The sequence below is a fragment of the Streptopelia decaocto genome (genome assembly GCF_964273445.1).
Source record: "Streptopelia decaocto genome assembly, chromosome: 6".
Classification (NCBI taxonomy): Eukaryota; Metazoa; Chordata; class Aves; order Columbiformes; family Columbidae; genus Streptopelia; species Streptopelia decaocto.
Window position 1 is genome coordinate 21,689,821 of NC_138660.1, and position 16,836 is coordinate 21,706,656.

The 16,836-nt window shown below is 41.6% G+C and overlaps 1 protein-coding gene across 1 annotated transcript; it reads right to left on the bottom strand.

Moving 5' to 3' along the window:
• Positions 1-1,077: 1,077 nt before the first annotated feature.
• Positions 1,078-8,157, bottom strand: GPR55 (G protein-coupled receptor 55). Its single transcript, XM_082056823.1, has 3 exons — positions 8,079-8,157; positions 6,869-7,101; positions 1,078-3,823 (listed from the first exon to the last, which is right to left on the bottom strand). Exons 2-3 carry the CDS (start codon positions 6,874-6,876, stop codon positions 2,812-2,814), a joined length of 1,020 nt encoding a protein of 339 aa, XP_081912949.1. The 5' UTR covers positions 6,877-7,101; positions 8,079-8,157; the 3' UTR covers positions 1,078-2,811.
• Positions 8,158-16,836: the final 8,679 nt, after the last annotated feature.

Sequence of the window (16,836 nt, forward strand, 5' to 3'; positions counted from 1 at the left end):
CTCTGGGTAACCCTCCAGCACTGCATTGCCCTCCTAGTGAAGGAGTTTTTCTCAATGTTGAACCTGACCCAAGGGCCATTACTCCCTGGGAACTACTGGGCAGTGCTTGGCTCTGTCATCTTTGTCACAGCCTTCCAGCACACTGGATGAAACCAGTCCAGCTCCCTCGACCTGTCCTTGGAAACCTGTGCCCAAGATCCCCAGCCACCCTGCAAACCATCTGCTTGAACCTCTCTGGTTTCTCCCCATCTTGAACTGGCAAGCCCAGAGCTGGACAACTTATTCCAGTGAAGCCTCACCAGCTCAAGCAGAGGAGGTTACTAACCTTGTTTTTTTTTTTCTTTTTCTTTGCACTGACCTCATTTTTAGTGAGTCACAATATCAGTTTTGTCGTATTTACACAGAGAGGGCACCACTGGCTTTTGTAGAACCTGGTGTTTCCTGTTGCCTTTTTGGGAGGACATCGATGTCAACCCTACTTTCCCAGCCTGTGTTTGTCCTGCCCTGGGTGCAGTACTCCAAGTTTCTCCTTGCTGTACTTCAAGAGGCTTTTTCCACCCTGTCCTGGAGTTTGTCAGACCCTGGAGTGGGGCTCTGCCATCCCAGCCGTACCACTGGTTTGGTGGTGTGCTCTATCACAACCCATTGTGTCTGCATGAAAAGCTTTAAACAAAAAGGCCAGTATTATACGTTGTACCTTAAAGTGGTGTGTTTTTGCAGAGTCGCGAATTACACTGGTAAGGTAAATTTTCAGACAGTCAGCTAATCATAAAAGCAAGAGATAAGAGTATTTTGGAGTAAAGATTGTGGGAGATTTAGCAGGGGATGGTCAAGAATTTGTAGAGAAGGTTTCCATAGAAAATGTGTTAAATTATCCAGATTTCTGGGTGTGATCAGCTTTCCTGTTTTTATTTTATGTTTATTATTGTTTATTCAGTGGTTCTTGGATGCCATAGTTACAAACCTGAAGTAGCTCCTGGGAAGGGAAATCTCCAACTAAGTCTTGGAGTGGTTTTAAGGAGACAATGGTAAAAGTTTGTGATAAAAGATTGGGGAACGTGATGTCAGATTGGGGAGTTAACATGTATTTTCAAACCACGCACTTAATATATACAGTTTATTTAGTAGAACATGTACTTTCTCACACATATATTTCATATGAAAAGTAATGTGAAAGGTGCAAAAATGAAAGGTTAACTCGTATGCAAAAGGCTGCGAGTTTCTGAATGACTGAGGCAGTAGCAAATAATATTTTGAAAACCAACTGTTTCAGAAAGCTCTTCTTTTTGCTCCTTTGCAGGTAATGGTGAAGATGATGATAAAAACCTTTCTTTACTTCTGAACTCCTTACATGCCTCAGCTGTGGTCATAGTTTTAGTAGTAACAAGTTTTAAAATACTCGTACATTGAACCCAATATTAGATACATGCAGCTGCTCACTTGCACAGTCATTTCTATGGAAATTAATTGACAGCAAATCGTATTTTCAAAACTGGCCCCCTTTCTTTTTGATTTGCTCCAGACAGGAGATAATTTCTTTTCACATTTTGAATAAAGGGAACATCTTCCTCAGACTTGATTACAAGCTATCTTAGGCCATTTTTACAGCTGTTTTTAAAAGGCACAGAAATTTATTTCTTGATGTGAAAGTGTTTCTGGCTGAGAGCATGAACCATGCCAAAATAACGGTACAAGGAATGGTGAGCTTAAATTGCAACAAGGAAACGTGTAGGTTAGACTCAGAGCCAAAATTGCAAATGGCGTAAGGGTGGTGACACACCAGAAGTGCTGGCCAAGAAGGGATGAGGCATGTCCAGGGACTTTTTGTGAAGCACACAGTACAGGCTAGCAGGGCTTCTCTAAGGAATGAGGTGGGTAGAGCTGGTCCAGCTGGGAGCGAGGAGAAGGTCAGACGGACGCTCCCTATTTTTCTGTGATGCAGGGCTTGCTTCCCTAATTCCCCTCCTCCAGGAAAGATGAGCAGACAGACAGAAGAATTTTATACGTGTCATGTTATATCTTTGATAGATATACAGCGATGTAGAAATACAGTTCACATATAGTCTTTTGCTGAATGCTGTATTTGAAGGGGTTCTTTTGGTTTACGTATGCAAAAACAGTTTTAAAATTGCAGGAGAAAATTCTGCTGATTAATCAGCAAAGTTAATCAGAAATGTTTGTTGCTCAAGGAACTGCTGGTACCCAAGATAATCTGTTGGGGTTGTATACTGGGCAGCTTGCCCTCCGTGAGACAGCTGGGGCTGCTGTCCAGTGTCACAGCCCCAACCAGTGTCTAATGCTTAGAGGAGTAAGGATCCACTATTGTCCCAGGCTGGCCCAGCTGTCCAAATCAAACGAGCTCCAACAGTCACCTTCTGTAAGTTTTACAGAAGGAAAGAGCAGAGTCAGACTTCTGGCTGGAAACTGTCTTTTAACTCTCAGATACTTTCTACGTTAGAAAGGTTTTGAATAGTTATTTCTATGTTTGGCCTTCAGTGACAACTTTCTGATCATGTTGGCAAAGGAAAATGGGTGCAGTAATGACAAAGGCTGATTTTAAGTGGCATTCCAGCAATCTGGGTAGTTTTCCTCTGGCAAGCCTTTCACATGTAGCAGATACCATCAAGGCTAATGCTTCTTTTGGTGTCACACCGTCACTTTGCTAATGCTAGTTCTTTTTTTTCCAAAATTTTTCCTCTTTCATGTTTAAAGGGAAGAAAAATATGGAAGAGGTTCACATTTACTGGAAAAACATTGTCCTTCTCTCTCTTGCATTCCCCCTGCCACGGCCAAGGTGACCGTACTGCTCTGTCAGGGATGATGCTGTTGGCCTCCTGTGAGGCCAGGGGGAGCAGAGGACAGGCTGTTCTTCCACCGTGGGCCGTCCCATCGTGTGGCACAAGGCTTAAAGACAGGACATAGTTCAATAACCTTTTTCAGGTGTGTTTTATCACGAAATTCTTTTGTGGCAAAATAATAAAAGATGGCATCCAGGCAGCAGTTCAGGTTGGCTAATGTCATTGACACCTGAATGAACAGGCTGATGTTTTGTTTCAGACTGCAGTTCACTATCACATTCTGTCTTACCAGGCACTGTAAGCAGATTCCAAGGTGGAAGGGTGTGAAGCACACCAAAAACATGACGAGGTTGATGATAATGACTCGTAAGCAGCCACTGCCTTCTACCTTTGTTTTAGCTTGACTTTTGTGATTCAGAAGAATCCGGATGTTTTGGGCAGAGCAGAAAATCATCACTGCAAGTGGGATCAGAAATCCAAAGGTTTCCAGAGAAACAATGAGGGGGATGCTCCACGTCTGTTCTGACATATTGGAAAAGCATTGAAAAGAATCTGTCTTGTGAAATACATACATTGGGACACTGCAAAGCCAAACCACTGCCCAGATGATGCAGCAAATCAAGATAGCCCATTTGGGGGATTGCTTAGCTCGACCTTCAAATGGGTGCCTTATGCAGATATATCTGTCGACAGTAATGCAGACAATGATGAAGATACTGCCGTACATGTTGATAAAATAGAGAGACTGTATGAAAGAGCACAGGAGTCCAGGCGCTTCTGTGACAGAGTAGTACAGCTTGAGCGGGAGCGAGAGAATCAGCAAAATATCTGCAAGCGCGAGATTGATCATATAAACTGATGTTTTGCTCTGTTTCTTCCAAAGACAGCAGAACACGAAAAGGGCCAGGGCGTTGAGAACCAGCCCGAGAATGAACGTGGGGATGGAGATCCCCAGCTGCAGGGTCTTTGCTAGGCTGTCAATGTCAGTAAAATTGCATTCCTCACTGCGGTTGGTCATTTCTCCCCTAAAATGACAGAAAGAACAAGTTGGAAATGTGTAAGATGCTTAGCTAATGCCATGACATATTGGAGCAAGGTACTTTCTAACACAACTCTGCTTTTTTGGGTTTGAGCTATACACTTGATCAGTCTTGGGCTATTATTGAAAGTGAATCCTCATTTCAAACACAGAGCTCTCTATTTCCAGTTTGAGTGTCTTGATCTATTCTAAAGGAGCCTGATTCTCAATGGCAGGTAGTCAGCATCCACTGACTACCATGCCCTTTAAGATAATGCCATTCAGATATTGAAGAGATTGACCTGTTCAACCAGATGTTTTCAAAAATTCTAAAGTGTACTGGCTATCTGCAATAACTTGTATATCTATTGAATCTTCCGTAACATGTTTGGTTCCTTCGCTATACAAAAGTTTATGAAACTGATAGCTGGGATTTTACTCTTATATCTGTGATCCCCTGTGCATCAGTAGCTTTTACTGATGTGCTTTTACGAACCTGCATTTATATGTATATTTTAATTTCATATAGTGATTGTATCCAATGCGGTATTTCAGAAGGTCAGCTTAAGAAGATTGATCTTTCGTCTAGGTGCAAATTGAGTAAGTGCATTTTCTAGCTTGTGTTCCACTTGCAGCATTGGTTAAATTTTGGGTTTCTAAGTACTTCAAATTTTAACTCATTATCTTAGATAATCTGGAAAAGATTTGCAAGTGGAAGGCATGACTGAATAATACAGTAATTTTTAAAAGTATAATTTCTGTGGAACAAGTGTTATCACCATTCTTAAAAATATACTCATGCTTGAACAAACTATGCCTTAAAAATGCTTTTTGATCAACTCTTTAAATCAAAATCAGAAAAAAAATCCTAATGAAGGAGACAAAATTGGTAGCTAACATTCCCAGTCCAGCTTAGCCAACCAAGTAGCTCAAAACAAATTTTAGGAGTAAGTGAAGAGGTTTTAAGAAGAACTCAATCAAGAGGGGAATCTTTGCTTTAGAGGACAAACAATGACAGGTAGCTCATAAGCGCTATCAAATGCAGCTGAACTTAGCTAAGGAAACACAAAAAAACCAAACAAAAACAATTAGTGAAAAGTTTTTTTTCTTTACATGCTAAAAAAAAAAAAAGAGAGAGAGAAATGTAGAGTAAGTAAATTTGCTAAATATTAATTGAAGAGATGGTCTTGTGTTTTGCCAAATCTTATACCTCTGCTTTTCAAAGGGATGCTGATATTGTGCTGGAGGTCAGAGGTAGGATCACTTACAGGAATCACTGACTGATAATGGAAATAACTGTACTGAATGCAGTAGGCACTCAGAGCTTAACATGTTCAAATTAGGGAAAACAGCTTATTTCCAGCTCAGACTATGGCAAGAGTAGGCACATAAAGCTGAAGTTCCAACCCAGTAATTGTTATGAAGTATGTATGCTATCAGTATGTCTGGAAAAAGATCAATCCACTATATGTGTTGAAGGAAAGAGTGTCAAACATGATTAAAGCAATTCTATAACTCTTGAGTCAAGGCTTCCTACAGATTTTTAAAGAAAACTACAAAATAATGCTTTGACAGATCTTGCCAGACTTCTTTGAAGAAGTGTCTGCTTTTTCAGATAAGGGAAAGGCTGAAGGTCGAAGGCACTTGTATTTCAGTGAAGTATACTAGAAATAACTAAATAGCACTAGAAAAACAGGTTTGTAACACGGCCTGTTAAGGAGGTGAGGAAATGGTTGCAAGAAAGCTGATGGGGACTACAAATGGACTGGATGCAGGTTGCTGGAGGGATGCGCAAATTCACCAAGACTGCTCCTTGGTGGTGTTTCCCCTGGTGAACCCAGTGCAGGAGCAAGTGTGATCTGTGGGGACGTGCTGTTGGTCAGGGGCCAGATCTGACTGACACTTCCAGAGAACTGGACTGAACTGCATGAGTGGGACAGGTGCAGCTTTGTGAACCCAGGATATAGCAAAAGGAAATCTGGTGGTTATCAGCGGATTGATCTGTCAGAAATGAGATCAAAAAGAAAACCCTGGTTTGTTAGTCAATCTGAGATTGCTGGCTCAAAAGGATTGACTCAGTGTGTGGCGGCTACGTAGAACATTGTGTGGTTGTGGTACGTGACAGGTGAGATAATTCCACTAAAGATGGAGACGCGTTTGTGCCATGTGTACAAGGGAGGCAGCCGCTACTGTCACCTGCGGGCAAGACAGGAAGGAGGAAATAGGAATATTGTGCTGTTGTGTGTGTCCTATAAGCAAAAGCACCCACTTAACTTGGGAAAAAATCAGATAACATTAAATGTTTGGGGGGAGTGACAACATCTGTTGATCCAGCACTTTATGTGCTGTATAAATATATCAGAAAATCGGTTGTAATGTCTTTTAAAACTATGAAGTCTGACTGTAATTTTACTGCGTTTCTATTTCACTGAATGCTTTTTCTTTAGAATTCATTAGTACAAAATTACGTATAGCGTTAATTCCTGAAAATGGTCAATTTCAATAAAATGTTAGCCAGCCTTTAAACTGTTAATTTCATGTACTCAGAGTACCTGATTTTCAAAAACTTGATTACATTTTTTTATCATTTTGCCCCACATCAAATTTGAATTTCAGATCTTGAGCAATCCAAGGGAATTGTTTGCAAACAATTCACACTGAGCAATATGCTTGCCCAAAATTATTTGAAGATTCATTTTCATCAACAAATAACTTTGCAGTTGTTTCATAAGCATCGTATTTACTGCATTGTCCTAATTATTAATAAAAATACTGATGATACTGAATCTGAAAGATACTGAACTGTACCAAATACATATTTCCTGTATGGTAGAGATTGATTAGTATCTCAGTGGGTACTCACTAATCATATAGAAGTTTCGTACAGATCATGTTTCCTTTGGTTGCTTATGAGAATTTCTTTACAGACAGTCTGAAGCCTCTTTCCCCCTCCTACACCTCGTCCCCCAGTGCCATTACAGTATCATAGAAGAAAGTCAAATTACTTATATTGCAGTCATTCTCAGATGAATCTGTGCAGATCATTACTTACGGCTGCATTGTCTTCTAGGTGCTTGCAAACAGATTCTTCAGTGGGTGATTCCAATATTTTTCCAAATACTGAAGCCAGGCTTAGTGATCTACGATTTCCCAATTCCTCTTTTTCCACCTTCTGCAGAGACAGGCACCGCGTTTGCTCTTTTCATCTTCTAAAGAAAATTCCTCTGTCCTCCATCAGTTTCCGGAAGGAATTGCCTGCAGCTCTAGGATCATTGCAGACAACTTCTAGAAGCCAGAAGATAATGTAAGAACCTGGAATTAACAGTACTTGAGAGAGTCTATCTTAGCTCATCCAGAGCCTGTGTCATCACTGCTCCATTTGTTCTCAGTTTCTCCTACTGAGTGAGGGTTTTCCACTTCCTATAGACTAGTTAAATGTTAATTTGGTTTGCCAATAGCAGGAGTGTGTGGTTAAGCTAGCAGCAAGGAAATGGAACAGCAAGGTTTTAGAGTATTAACTTGGCTAGTTTTTTTGCAGCACAGTGGGATGCATGAATGGTTTCCTCTTTGTAGATCAGATCTGAGTTCATCTGGCTGTAGCTAAGATTCACACAAGTTTGTGTGTTAGCAGTGATGGAGGATAACTGATTAGGGATATTCTTATCCGTGAAAGCTTCCTTAGCAGGACCATCCTCATAATAAAATCTATAACTTTAAATGTAGGTGTAGCCTTAAGAGTAAGGAAATGATAATCAGATGACAGAACACAGCAAACCAAACAGTCTAGCTGTACTGTCAAAGAGGAATGAGGAGAATTCAGGTCGCTGCTTCGGCAGGGACTTTTATAGCATTTACCATAGTTACCCTCCTAATCAATGCAAACCAAGTAATATTAATGCTATGAAACAGACTTTGTTTATATCTATTTTCCTGAATATTATTCATGTTAGATATAAATTATTCTCTGTGGATGCAAAGGAGAAGAGTAAGATGGTTTAGTGCAATGAAGAGTAGAAAGTCCCACGTCTGCCATATATTTCATTTGTAGTTGGATAATTTCTTATTCTAAGTATTTTGATTGCAACAGAATATATTTCTGATTATAACTACAGCAGAAATCTTTCTGCTTTGAGCTAAACAAAGCTACATATTTGATCTTATTGTTTGATCTTTATAAGAATTAATAATCCAACTAGCTTAAAAACAGTGTGTTACAATCAATTGAAAAAAACAGTTGTTAGTTAAAATAGGAATTATTTTACCTGAACCCCAGCAAAGAGATCAGCAGCATTGCTTCAGTCCAGGTTGCTCTACAGAGCATGAAAACATTTGCTTACAGACTATACCCTACCAGCACTCTTACTAAATGGTATAACCACATCCTTCTTTTCTTTTCTTCTCTTTTTTTTTTTTTTTTTCCTATTTCAAAACAGACTCTACGTTTCTTTATATAGACAAGTGAAGGTGAAGGAGTGTAAAGACTTGAATCCTCAGCTGTTTCCAGTCAGTAGTCAAAGCAGGGTGGAGAGCAGGGTTGAAGCCAGAGTTGGGTTTGGACTGGACTTTACCTGGTGTGAAGCAGCTGAGAGCTTTTATGGCTACTTCCAAATTCCCAATTATTCATTGAGCTGGAGGGGAGATGGGGAAGTGGAAAGTTGTAGTAGAGGGGCTATCATAGAAACAGGCTTTCTTCCCCAAGTTTCTGTTCAGTTTGCATACTGGAGACCAGCACTTTAGCACTCAGATTCTTCTGAAACACACAGCTTCTTACATGCATGCAGCTGTTAAACTATTTAAAGTGCATGAGCCAGTTTTAGCCATCTCAGGTGTCTGATTCATAACTGCAAGCTGGCAAACAAATGCTTGTTGGTGAGAGGAGTGAGGTATACGGAGCACTACCTTATATGTGAGTCATATAACAACCAAGACACCCTTTTCTTGAAATGAGCTTTCAAGGCTTTTCCATCAATAGGACCTGCCTGATGGAGTCTGAAGCTCTCCCTCTGCTCTGGGAGGTGTCATGCAATGTGCAATGTATACCTTTTGGGGAGGTAGTTGTGTTTGCAAAGAGTGAGCAGCAGGAATATGGGCGCATTTATCCACTGCTGTCCTCAGGAGAGAGTGGACGAGGGTGGGATGTAGCAAAGGACTCAAAGCGGTTGTTCTCCTCAGGTCCTGGCCAGATGTGGCTCTGGTTGGGACTGGCACCAAAGAGGTGTTTGTGGTTACATAAAGTGACATAAGTTACTGAAAAAAAGTTGATTACTGTTTGATGACAATGTGACATTCTCATACACAATAATTTTATCTCCAAGTAGCAGTTCTGGCAGAAGAATAAAACCCTAATAGGGGCTCATCTGTGTACATCATATGGACACTTCGTTCAGACAAGTGCAAATGGTCTTTCTCTGGAACCCCTCTGCCTGAAGCGTGAAACTCACTTGCTAGTGTGGAGAGCCACTCTTCTGACTTGTGGACTGCTCTTTTAACATACACACTGCAACCCTCTGCTGCAGCAGTAAATACAGGAAAAAAACCAACAAACCAAACAAAAAATGATTAAAAAAACCCAAACAAACATAACGCTCTAAGTGACAGTTTTCAAATATTCAGCTGGCTTTGGAGGTAACTTGGTCTTTCTGCACATCCTGCAGAAAAAGTAGCTCCAGCATTTGTACCACAGGACTTGGAGAAGAAAAATCTTGCAATTTCTTAACACCTTTTTTCTTTTTTTTTTTTCACCTGTCTCATCTAAAAATGAGATCTGAAGAAAGGAATTAAAACAAACAACAAAATCAAAGTTTGTGTAAACCTTGTAAGAAAAGGATGTGGCAGAAAAAATGAAGGCAATATGATTCATATCATTTGAGGAACATGTAATGGAATCAGAAGTTTTCAATGGCTTTTCATCTTCTGTCTTCTCAGAACTGTGGGCTTGCTACAAGTCACAGCAAGGGACTGTAATGAATCTGGAGTCATGAAAAGAAATCTAAGAGTGCAGTGAAAGATTACCAGAAAACAAATACTCTACAATTATGTGTGACCTTTGAATGAATTATTCTCTGTCATGTTGCAGCTGAAACAGGCTTGCTTCTTTAATCCTCTCACTGCAGGCATATTTCAGACTTAGTTTAAAAATGAATTTTAATACTTCATGCTACCAGCACTCCCAGCACTAGGTTCATTACCTGTGGCTCTGTGAACTTCCCATTTAGTATCACTTGGTGCAGCAGAGCTAAACAAAAAATCAGCATTTCTGCACACATCAACCACACATTTGCTAAGTTGACAATTTGCTTGTGATACGTGTGGGTTCAGAATTTGTAGGTAAGCCTATAATTTTTGATGTGCATATATGTTGTTCTTTTGTAGGTTGGCCTTTTTGGTTTAAATTAGGACAACTTTTATCTAGAGCATATTTAATGAGGGCAAGATATGAATGACTCACTCCCACACCAACAGGAAGATTACTGGCTGAGAAATTAGAGCTTGTTTGCCCCCTGTCTTTGGTGACTCCTTTTCTAATTTCTCCCACCAGGTGCTATACGTGAATATGCCTGGCAGGAATTATTTCAGTGAGCCCTTTGTGCTCTCAGTGCCTTTAACCACCAGCGCTCCTGCTTGCTAAATGCTGAATTCCAGGAACCCAGGCAGCCACATGGCTCTGAGGTTTTCAACAAGGAGAAGGGCTTTTTTTGTTTCAGTTCTTTTTTTTTTTCCAATTAACCATATAAATGTGCTGGATATATATTGCTTGTCCTGCATAGAGACAACAATCTTATCAACCTTAGCCTTTTTCCAATATTGTGTTCCAACTAGCAAATGAATAGTGCCTGGAAGAAACTAAACCAAACTCTGAGTAACTAAAAGGAAGTGTATGAGCAATAAATTTATAACGCTTAAGGCAAAGATTGAGTGGGTTGTTTGTCTGGGCTTTCTTGGTAGAGGTTGGTGAGCTTTCTCCATCTTTTATCCTCTAGCTGCAATAAGTGCTGCTTTTGCTAAATCAGGCAACAGCAGGTAGCACTTGTCATCTTCAAGGAATCGGTCTGTTTCAGAGGAAACATGTTCATACAGTGCAAACCCACATTTATTTGCATTAGAGCATCATGAATTCTGCTCTTCTTCTTTTTAAGTGGAAAATATATCAAACCAGCTTTGCAGTTCAGCTTTCACAGATATGTAAAATATGTGTTTCCTTGTACTTCATGGCCACAATGCAGTAAGTTTTTTCTCAAATCTAGAATTAGGATGTACAAGCGCAAATGTGTCATATTTCAAAGGTGGAGTCCAATGTGTGCCACTCTGTGCCACTCTGAGGGCATGTGTGACTTGTTCTCCCAGACAGCTATAAAATATTGACTCAGATAACAAGATTTAATCATCCAGAGTAAAATGACTCAGGAAAAGACATTGTCCAATAGAGAGCTAGGAGGAGAGTGAAAAACTGCTGTTCTTGTGAAGACTGCTGGATGCAGTGAGGAAACAGAAGCCTTATCAGCCCGTACCTGAGTCTAAGTTATCTTTTATGTTGTGCTGTGTCTGGTTTTTGATATTTTTGTGTGCATTTAAAGGTTTGAAAAACTGGATGGCCAAAGTGAGTTAAGCTAACAAGTAGTTTTGTTCTGAGCGGGCTACCACAGTTTGCTACCACAAAAGGGCTTGGCCTCCTTCTTTTAAGAGATGCTGGGGACTTCATCTGGGTCCAGCTGAGCAGCAGCACACTCCTGGGAAGGAGATCTACACAAAGAGCTCAACATGCTGTCACCTATCTGAAGATGTACCTTGATGCTCTTTCTGTTTAAAGAACAGGTAAATTAAAGAATAAGGTAAATTTTAATTGGTGATTTAGAAATTGTTGTTTGTACTTGAGTTGGAACACAAGCTGTTTTATTTATCTGGGGGCCTTTCGCTTCACATTAGTGCTCTTCAGGTTGCTCAGTACTCTTTTCCTCACCTTCATAAGTAATCAATGCTTGGCTCACAGCAAGCTATCTTAATTGCACAGTTGGGAACTTTGGGGGTTATGTTTTCTCATGTGACCACTTTTTTTTTTTTCAGTAAGTGCAGGAGACTACAAAACCATAAATCAGGGAACCCGGCAACTGCTGTAATTTATGGTGAACAGCGACATTCAGTCTCTCCAAGATGAGGCAGAGACTTTGAAAGGCAGCCCAAGACAGCACAAAAATTGCAGTTGTGCTTGGAGCTGGCCAGGATGTAGATTTGATTTTGACTACATTTGAGAAACCTTACAGAGGTTTCTTAGGGTTGTAATGTTGAGAGGAAAGAAACTGGCCAGTCTGGTGAGCAGCCAGTCTCACATGAGTATGGTTGAATGAGCAGAACTGTGGGAGTAATATGTTAAGGTGCAGGATATCTTAAGTGATATCTGTTTGAGCAATTCACCAATAGGACACCAAGCATGCAGGGTGGCACCTCCTTCATGGCTTCAGACACCCACAGTCTACAGCTGAGCTGAAATTATCTAATTCACCATAGTTCAATTTGGTTTCCAGAGCCAAAAAGGCTGGTTAGGCATGGCTGGTGTCAGGCAGGTGCCAGTGAGGAGGACATGCATTTCACGGCCCGTCCATCCCTGCTCCGTGGCAGCAACAGAGCAGCTTGCACCTGGCCATACACAATTCTGGCCATGACTGTACAGATAGGCTGTAGCTTTTTGTGGGTTTTTGTAGGAGGGGGCAGCCAGTCAAGCTCCCAGCTCATCTTCAGTGAAACTGTGTAAGAATAGACACAGAGCTTCCTGCATGAATGTGCCTTGCAGTATCTCCATGAGGTTCACCAGCACACCCCACCTGTGCCAGCTGCCCAGGCAGAGGGTTTGTGGTTACTGAGCATCGCTGGGCTGGCACTAGCGAAGCACAGCCCACAGCAGTTGCCATCCACCAAGATGCATGCAGTTCTTATAGGTGTTTCTATGGGATGTATACAGCCTGCATCTTTTGAGGAGCCCCCTGGAAAGGGGTAAATTTGAGGATGCTCTGTTGATTTCTTAAAGCAAGAGAAAAGCTTTTGTTTAATGAAGATGCTATGCTCACTGACTAGTGGCACTACCGAGGGAAATGGTAGGTGTGAACAAAACTAAGGTTTTGAAGGAAACCACTGGCTAATTTCACAGTCATCCAGTAAAAGGGAGTAGTGGTTAGCAGCAGTGTGGATACACACCTGGGACCTGAGCAGGGAGATGACATCGCTCCTTGACAGGACTCCTGAGCACTCAGGCTCCTGTGGGTTATAACATCATATTGCAGGAAAAGGGCTTTTTCTCTGCCCTGTCTCACCACTTCAGGTGGCAATGTGTGGTTATTGCACAGTATTCTTTTTCCTGACACAGACAGTGATCAGATCAAAAAGTCATGTTGTGCTCACCCACCTACACCATATGACATCATACTCTGGTAAGTGGTATATCTAGATTTATTATTTTCTTTCTTTCTTTTTTTTTTTTTTTTTCCTCAGCCTTTGCATTGCATTTGGTAATGAAATACATAATTAAAAGTTATTTCCTTTGCATTTTCATTATATGGAGTATTACCAGAGCACTCTTGACTGGACCATCACCATCTTCTATCTGGACTGATGGAAGTCAACAACCATGACTACAGTCTGGCACTGAGAGACACCAGTGCAGAAAAGCAACAGCAGCCCCACAGCACAGGCATGCTTTGCACAGCCATTCCTATACCTTCAAGCAGACAGCCCTGCACAAAAGGGTAGGAGCTGCCTCATCTGCAAGGTGCTACAACTTTCTGAGAGACCCATCTCTGTCAAATGGCTTGGACTGAAAAAGAGATGACTTCTATGGAAACTGCTTTTTTTCCCATTTCCTTTAACCTTGCCTCATCTATCTCCCCTCATTGAGATGGACTGGCATTTCAGCACAGGAAGCCCTACACACTTAAGCCTATACTTGCAATAGATTAGAGTCAAATGAAAATCACAGGTTGGCCTAAAAGTAACATCTTCCCAATTTGAGGTGTGCCCTCATGATGTGCATGTCATCTTTCTTTCTTGGTGTTTCCCGTTTTAACTTAGGTATTGCCAAGTTGCCAATAACTTTTTATTGTTTTACAACCAGTGTGTATTCAGGATGTCTCAAAGGGTTGCAGAGAAATGAGACCAGCTCTGGCCCCTTGCAGTACAGTCAAAATGAATGTTGCTGCCCCAGGGACAGGGTTATTTGAGATGCGAGTTGGGGATTGTTTCTCATGCTGGTGTTGCCTGTGGCTTGCGTGTTTGCTTAGCTTGGTGCTTTTCTTGAGGTTTTGCAGATTGTAGCTCAGATGGCTCCACCGCAGCCATGTGTGCTGGCAGGGTGCACTTGTCCGTGCAGACTCTCCAGCCTGTGTTGCCTCCTCCCGGCACTTAAGTCTGAGGGTGTGAGAACTGCATTCAGCCTCGCTGCTTCCATTAAGCGTCCTGGGAGATCCCAGGGAACCAAAGTCCCAGTTTGAATCACTGAGTAACTTAATGTGGAGATGCAGTGAGTGCTGCTGAGAAAAAAAGAGTGCCAGACAAAAAAAAAAAAAAAAAAAAAATAAATAAAAGAAAGAAAAAGCCAGTGCTTGTAGAAGAAACACTGCCCAACAGTGCCATCTTGGGGTAGTTTATGTCTAAAAGTTGGACAAAAGGCATCAAAGTGGAACCTGACTTCTCCTTTGTGTGATGTGCTCTTTCCTCATGTGAGTATATGTAAATATATATGTGCGTATCAATGTCTTAATGACTTATTAACAGTCATTACGTTATACATGTGGGTTGCATTCAGCCTTACCTTATGAGCTTTGTTTTGTTCTCATCTCTCCTAATCTGTCCTGGCCGACTGCTTTTTATTTTAATAAGATAGCCTTTGAGAGAGAGAGCTCTGTTTTATGCTGCTGAAAAAATATCTCTCTGTGAAAACATGGCTTTGTCTTTTCTCCTTTGGAAAGGGCAACTGAGCAAGTTTCCTTGTTTATTCCTGTGCAGACGGGGTCTCTGCCCTGAAGATAATTGTGAATCCTTGATTCTCGCATCTGAAGAGGACAGTAATGCAGATGCATTCAATCAGCTGTAGTTTGTTTCTGCTTTGTGTATAGGTTACGTGCCCTTGCTATCAGCATAGGATTAGTATTTATAATATAAAGGTGGGTCTTGGTCTCAGGTTCTTGGGTTTTGCAGAAAAGGGGGCAATGTGAGGATGCCGTAATGTGCTGCCAGCCCCGCCAGCTCCAAAGAGGAAAAGGCTTTCTGGCTTGTTTCCCTGAGAATGGGCATTTACCCTCCTTTGTGTGCAGAGAGGTTGTCGTGGTTGAGCTTAACAGTGGCTAGATATATATTTCCTTCTGATCTGTAACGTCAGTCTAGCTTGGTCAATATGGTTGTCTTCGTTCTGGCTGCCGCTGTAGCCAAGTGTCTTTATACACAAGTTAGAGTGAGAGAATGGCTTTGGAAATAAAACTGCACTTCATTTGAGTATAATCAAGCCACTTACACTGATAACCTTCTAACTTTCTGCTTCCAACCAAGTGCTAGAGATTTATTTGAAATGCTGAGAAGGTCCCTTCACTTTAGCACAGGTGCATTCCTATAAATAGCTTATATTGAAAAGCCTTGTAGCATGAAAGGGATCAAGAAAGCAATTTGCAGGAAAGTGAAAAACCTCAAACAGATGAAAACATCTCAAATTAACTAGTGTTAGAATGGCAGAAACTATGACACAATCAGTTGCAGACTTTTTTGAACAAAGAGAAAAGCTAAGATTTTCTTAAAAAATCTTGGGTGACAAAAGTTTTGGCAAGTAAGTTTATCAGGTTACTGAAAAATCAGCCTGAGCTGACAGCTTTTGAATTTGTGTGGACACAGCCCACTGTGGGTCTGATGGGCAGCCTTGGAAAGACCCAGCCATTATCTAAGTCCAGAGTGGTCCAGCCTGCCTGCAGGGCTGGTGGGTGTATGTCTGTTTGTCTGTCTGCGTCTGTCATGGCCAGGATGTTCTACGCTTTAAAATGCACTTTTATCATTTTGCATTCAGCAAGAGCTGTGTTGGCCTGTATTGGCTGCAGAAGTTATGAAGGGCTTTGTTGTGCTGCAGTGTCCTGGGTGCAGGGGCCTTTGAGGAGGCAGATAAAGGCCCTGAATAGAAGGACTGCCTTTGGATTTTGTGCTAGAAAACACGCTTGGCTTAAGGGGCTGCCTCATCTGTTTGGAGTAGGATACAAGCTGCATGAGCTGAGTGCAAGCACTAGTCTCTACTAAAAACCTATTGTGCTGTTATGATGGGCTGCTCTGAATAAACCCCATCTCTCCCTGTGCTGGGTGGGAAGGGTGATTGCTAAGACCAAGATAGTTGTACAGGGATTGTACTGAAGCAGCTGAGAAACTTGTGAGGGTAGGTCATCATGCAGGAATACAACTGTAGCATTGCCTTGAAGTCTTGTGCTCTTGGACTCTTCATAAGGATTACCTTATATGTGTCCACCAAGTGTGACTTATTTTGTTGTTTGCAAAAAGGGGCTTTAGATGTGATGCTGGGCTTAAATTTTCTAGGTCAGAGGAAGAAGTTCCTTTGCAAATTATTTTGCTGAGCCTAAACCTCCAATTGGGATTTTTCTGGAGCACCCAGATGTACAATGGAAGCTGGCCAGATGTGCAGATATACCTCCAGATCCACCTTAAATCTGCAGTATTCCTCAAAGGGCAAGCCTTTATACCCTGGATGACAGCCTGTGGGTCATCTCCCAGCTTGAAAGAGGAAAGCTTCCACGGAGTTGCCTTCAGCTCAAGCATCCATTCTGCCAGAATGGGTGCTGGGGGTCTTCTTGGGGTCAGACCTCCTGCATGGGTGAAATTGGAACCACCCAAGGGGCCCCTGGCTGTGACACTACAATACTACACTGCACCTCTGTGTGATGCACATCATTCACTGTTGTTTGACAAAAAAGTCTTAAACTGAGGTTCATTTCAAACCAAACCATGTTGCCTCCCACGTTTGGTATTCCGCAGCAGGGTAGCAGTGCT